The sequence below is a fragment of the Chionomys nivalis genome, chromosome 17 (genome assembly GCF_950005125.1).
Source record: "Chionomys nivalis chromosome 17, mChiNiv1.1, whole genome shotgun sequence".
Taxonomy (NCBI): domain Eukaryota; kingdom Metazoa; phylum Chordata; class Mammalia; order Rodentia; family Cricetidae; genus Chionomys; species Chionomys nivalis.
Window position 1 is genome coordinate 55,702,222 of NC_080102.1, and position 6,000 is coordinate 55,708,221.

The 6,000-nt window shown below is 49.9% G+C and overlaps 1 protein-coding gene across 1 annotated transcript; it reads right to left on the reverse strand.

Annotated features, from left to right (window-relative positions):
- Window positions 1-1,599: 1,599 nt before the first annotated feature.
- On the reverse strand, window positions 1,600-4,837 carry Fkbp11 (FKBP prolyl isomerase 11). The gene is made up of 6 exons (XM_057792392.1): window positions 4,610-4,837; window positions 4,322-4,387; window positions 3,843-3,930; window positions 3,542-3,575; window positions 3,178-3,248; window positions 1,600-1,818 (listed from the first exon to the last, which is right to left on the reverse strand). The coding sequence occupies exons 1-6, from the start codon at window positions 4,784-4,786 to the stop codon at window positions 1,601-1,603; spliced, it is 654 nt and encodes a 217-aa protein (XP_057648375.1). The 5' UTR covers window positions 4,787-4,837; the 3' UTR covers window position 1,600.
- Between the last annotated feature and the right edge of the window lie 1,163 nt (window positions 4,838-6,000).

Here is a 6,000-nt window from a genome sequence, read left to right on the forward strand (position 1 = left end):
ATTCTTTTTTAAATAATGCAATTTTTCATGATTTATTTTTAGTTTTATGTGCATTGGTGTTTTTCCTGCATGTGTATCTGTGCGAAGGTTGTCGGATCCCCTGGAACTGGAGTTACAGACAGTTGTGAGCACTATATGGGTGCTGGGAATTGAACCTGGGTCCTCTGGGAGAGCAGCCAGTGCGGTTAACTGCTGAGCCATCTCTCCAGCTCTAACAAATTATTCTTTCAAAAGAATTTATAAGATCCTTTAAAAACAAAAATTAGGGTCTCACGTAGGCCTCAAACTCCCTGTGTAGCTGATGACTTTGAACTTCTGGTCCTCTTGCCTCCTCTGGGATTACAGGCATGCACCTGTTTTATTGGTGCTGCGGATTGATCTCAGGGTTTTTTGCATTCTACCAACTGAGCCTTATTCTCAGTCCTTGTAAGATCTTTATTATCTTTGCCATGTTCAAGGATACAAGGAACATTCTGGTCCCAGGGAGAGAATGCCTAGAAATCTTTCCTCCTCAGCATCACGGCACCATGGGAGCCAAATATATACCCCAAGGGAGCCAGAGGCAGATTCAGAACCAGTTTCCTGGGGTAAATTAGGACAGCAAGAACAGGCCAGAGGGGGGCTGGAGAGATGGCTCAGTGGTTAAGAGCATTGCCTGCTCTTCCAAAGGTCCTGAGTTCAATTCCCAGCTACCACATGGTGGCTCACAACCATCTGTAATGGGGTCTGGTGCCCTCTTCTGGCCTGCAGGACTACATGTAGACAAAATATTGTATACATAATAAATAAATATTTAAAAAAAAAAAAAAAAAAGAACAGCCAGAGGAAGAAGTGTGCTCCAAGGCCCCCAGCTACTCAACCACAGGCAGGATCCAGCTTCACAGTGCTCTTTTTTTTTCTTTCTTTCTTTCTTTTTTCTTTTTTTGGATTTTTCGAGACAGGGTTTCTCCGTAGCTTTTTGGTTCCTGTCCTGGAACTAGCTCTTGTAGACCAGGCTGGCCTCGAACTCACAGAGATCCGCCTGCCTCCCGAGTGCTGGAATTAAAGGCGTGCACCACCACCGCCCGGCTCACAGTGCTCTTTTTTTCTACCCATGAAAGCAGCCTCACTGGGTGGGAGGCAGAGGCAGGCGGATCTCCGTGAGTTCAAAGCCAGCCTGGTCTACAAGAGCTAGTTTCAGGACAAACTCCAAAGCTACAGAGAAACCCTGTCTCAAAAAACTGAAGAAGAAAAAGAAAAAGAAAAGAAAAGAAAGCAGACTAGCCGCAAAACATTGGGTTAGCAGAGAGTGTTGGTGCATATCCATAGTTGCAGCCTAGCCAGGAGGCTCATGAGCCTTAGGCCAACTTGGGCTACAAATGCAGGGCCCTATCTTTGAAGAAAAGGGGTCACCAGAGATGGCTGAACAGGTGAAGCACTTGTCTCTCTACTTGGATGAGCTCAGTTCAGTCTCTGGGACCCAGCTACAGTTAGGAGAGAACCAGCTTCACAGTGCTGTCTGACCGCCACATTCAAGCCCCCCCCACACACAGTAAAAAGTAAAGAAAAAGGAGGTAGTAGAACCAAGCGAAGAATACAAAGTTTTGTTAAAGATCACTATTTATTTCTTTTTACTCTTGTTTCGTTTCTCTTCTTTCAGCTTCTTTTTGGAGACTTTGGGTCTGCTGGCCTTTTTGTATAGGTAATACCCGATCAGACCCAGGAGTGCCGGCACCATAGCTATGCCTACCAGAGGCAAAAAGCGCTTCAGCAGCTTTTGCCAGTAGTTGGCTGGAAACAATGCAATCAGCTCCACATCAAACTGGACCACTGCATCCGCTGGGGAAGAAGGGAGGGTGTGGAAAATTGCTGTGATGTATCCAGAGCTCTGAATTGGGATTAAATCAGGCTAGGCTGTAGAAAATAACTGATTCTGGCAATCTGAAATGTAGGGTTGGGCTCCCTCAGAAAAGGCAGAAGAGGGTTAGGAGCAGGCTGAGGACACTCGTGTTGACCTTAACTACAACTAAGCACGTGGCTCGGACTCAGGGACACACAGGAAATCTGTGCACGGGACTTGCAGGTTCTTTCACATTTACAAGTGAGCATTTTTTTATTTAAAGATTTATTTTTATTTTATGGATATGAGTAGCTTGCCTGATGTATGTCTGTGCACCATGTAGCATAAGGAGAGGGGGTCACTTTCCCTGGGAACTACTACAGAAGATGGTAGTGAGCCACCACATGGGTGCTGGGAACTGAACCTGGGTCCTCAAGTGCAGCCAGCGCTCTTAACGGCTGAGCATCTGTCTGGCCCCACAAGTAAGCATTTACATGTGTTGAGACTCCTCTGTACCAAATGGATCCCATTTCCAGATAGCCACATAGATAGGGTTTTGCAGAGCTATAATTAACTGGAATAAAAGCAGATGCCCTTAAAATTCCCAGCCACTGATGAGCACATACAATACGGTTCTTAGAGGAGTTTCAAAGAAGGGCTGGAAAACAGGAGGGATGCGCTTGAGGGGGACCGGACTCAGACAGTTTCAGATGAAGCAAACAAGCAGCATGGGAATGGGGAGAGTTTTGCTAAGTTTTTTTTTTTTTTAATGTGTTTTATTTTTGAGACTGGATCTTGCTCTGTAGCCTCAGTTGTCCTGGAATTCACTATGTAGACCAGGCTGGGGCTCAAACCCACAGAGATCCACATGTCTCTGCATTCTGTGGAGCAGATCACATTTTACCTAGTGGAGCACATGCTCTAATGCAAAGCAAGAGGTACCTATCGGAAAATCTGGCCGATCTCTGCCCTTCAGAACAGGTATCAGTAGTAGTACCTGAAGGTGAGTTCTAGGAAGCAGCCGCCAGGGCCACCTCCTTACCTGCTCTACGTGAGGGTCCTGAAGGTCACCCTTTGGTTTGTTTTGAGTTTTAGTGTTCTGGGATAAGTATTATAGGCAGCAAGACCCACGTGACTCAAGAAGGTGCCAAAGGTCACCAACTGCCTATGGTCAAGCCAGGTGGCCCTAGCAGGTTGTCTGTAGTCTCTATTGGAGAAATCGGGTGGTCAGAAGGAGAGGGTCCCAACTACTTCTTTCCTCAAATTTGATCTGGACTTTCTCAAGTTCTAGACAGAGCAGTGCGCGTGGCTCTCAGGGCTCTGTCTTGACGGTCGGGAGAAAAGACCTACTCAATTACCTGGGATGGTTGGCGGGTATCCTCGCTTTCCATAGGCCAAGTGAGAAGGGATGACTGCTCTTCGCTTCTCTCTGAGGGAGGGAACGAGCCGCAGGCAGGAGAGAGGTGAGCTGGCAACCTTGGCCCAGCACCACCAGAAGCTCCTCCCACCTCAGATAGTGGCATCAAAATGTGAATTTTTCCACCTAACTGGTTGACCGGTAAAGGTACCAATCACCCTACACAACTCCATCCCCCCCAAACCCGACAGGTGCCCTCAGGGGTCCAGTGTGAAGTCAGGGCCCCTTTATTCTATAATGTCCGCCTGGAGACGTGGGATGGCAGAGAAAGGGGCTGTCAGGCCCGCCCCTGTCCAGATACTCACCCCACACACATGTCCAGAAGGCTCTGCTCCAGACCTTGAGGAAGAAGACGCAACTGAACTAAAGGCTAACACCACCCAAAAGAAAATCAAAGACACCCCATCGCCCTTCCTCAAGCGAGCTTTATTCCACTTCTTAAATTATTAGCCCCCGGTGATGTGTGGGTCAAGAAGAGAATTTGAACCTAAGGTAGCTGAAGATCCTTAGGGTCTTACTCATTCTAGGATCCTTTCCAGCTTACCTCAGACGTTCGAGACACTAAGCAAGGGCTTAGGTTAGGAAGCAAAGGCGCGGGTGACATACCTGGAATCACCTGCTTTTGGCCAAGTTCTATCACCAGAGGATCTCTAGACAGGGAGGTATCAATAATGCGTCCGTCTACCAAGCTGCCCTAAAGACAAAGAGCAAGAACTGACCCCGACTTTCCTCCCAGCAGGCCACACACAGTGGGACCGCCTGATGGGATGGCGGCAACCCTACTGCTTGCATCCTGTCGCCCCCTCCCACCCCCATCCCCATGGAGCAAAAAGGAAGAGGAAGCCCCGAAGGGCCGACACTTCTTGGAGATCTCTCCACCCTTCACTTCTCAGTGCTGGAAAGTAACTGGCGGGAAAACAGGGAAGAGAAAGAAGCAGGCAAGGGCACCATCCACTCCCGCCCCCACGTGCTAGCGGACCCTAAGTTCTCTCGCACAGCTTGCCACGTGTCCAAGCCAAAGCTGACGTGTTTCATTCGGGCGCCGCCCCCTCCCAGACCACGCCCCGGCCCCCCAGGCCCCTCACCGTGTAGTGGATGTGGAGCGTGTCTCCAAGGGCAGCGGATTCTGTACATGATTCAGGGGGCTGTACCTATGATCAGACTACATGGGTCAAAGCTGCTCCTCCTAAAACCCTGTTACCACATCGAGACCCAGCACCTTCTCCCCCAACTCAGTTCCATCACTTCTCCTCTTCGTTCACAGGTTCATTTAGAGCGCCCCCCGTGCTCCCCCACGATCCCTTAGCCTTAAAGGGTGGCGGGGAAGGGGGGCGAGAGGGAGGGTTTGGGGGGTGGCGCCGCAGTCTCCTCACCAGGGTCTCCACTTGGAGGGTCCGGACAGGACTTTCGGTTTCTGGCCCAGCCTCAGCTCGGCACACCGCCCCATTGAGCAGCAGCAGCAGCAGCAGCTGGAGCGGCCAGAGCAAGGGGCGCAGGGACATGACCAGACCTGGTTGGGGTACCGGGGCACCAGAACAGGCTGTGCGCATGCAGGCGACCAGGACACCTCAGCTCCAGGCCAGACTGGTGTGGGCGGGTCGCAAGGAGCGAGCTCCTCCTCCCCCCCCCCGCTTGTCCCCACCTCCTAGAGGGAAGAAGCCAGCATTCCCTACGCTGTGATCCGAGGTTGCGGATTCTGACCTATCTGTTGGCCTTTCCGTCCCATGACGAGGGTCATGTGATAGCACCTATTTGCCATTTCATTACCTACTGTAAAGGGGGCGTTAGTCTCTAACCTTCGAATCACGAGAGGCACAATTATTCCCATTTTACAGCTAAGGAACCTGCCCAAAGAGGTCATCATGCCAACTGGTGACCGACAGGATTCAAGCACAAGACTGCGTTTGTTCTCTGTTCTTCTAAGATATGTTTCCTCCCACTAAGCTGGCAGAGGCAGGTGTCCAAGACAGCCAACTCTTCACCTCTCCTTGTTGTTCTGCCCTCGGTTACTGTTGAGAAAGCCTCTGTCCTGGAGTCACTGACCTTTTCCTTCCTGTTTGCCCTCAACACCCTTTCCACAACAGCAGCGTGCTGCGGTCTTGTGTTTGTGCAAGGGCTTCAGTTTTTAGGAGGGGTTCTAGTAATTTTAGGCGGTCTTACCAGTTTCCCTTTTCATGATTCAAACCCTTCCTGAAAACTTAAGCTGTGGTACCTAGATCTCGGTCACTCAAAAGCTGTCATGGGGTCATTCCATACCATGCTCAGGCCGTTTCTTGGTTTCATGGTTCTCTTTAGCACTGATATTAGACACAACTGCACCTGTGTGGTAAGCCCCTCAGCCAGCACACACTTTCTCGTATTTGGAACTACCTGCTCTTCCTGTCCTGCCCTTCCTGACCGTTCTCCTCTAACAACCTGCCCGTCCTGACCGTTCTCCTCAAACAACCTGCCCTTCCTGCCCCGGCCTTTCCGACGGTTCTCCTCTGTTAGTACTCTGTGGCTTCTTCCATCTCAAATTTCTAATTGGTCTCCTCTGGGTTCTCTTTCTGCAGCCTCTCCAGTGCCTCCATTTCTAGGACCATGCTAATTTAGCTCTCCTTTTCTCTCTGTTTTGTGGTGCTGGGGGGATCCAGTCCAGGCACTGGATTAATGTTGATGTCCCTAACCTAGGAATTATTTAAAAAAATAAAAATAAAAACCTTCAATGTCATGATCTAGATGGATGGACACACTAGTGGTTTAGAGCACTTGCTGTTCTTCCAAA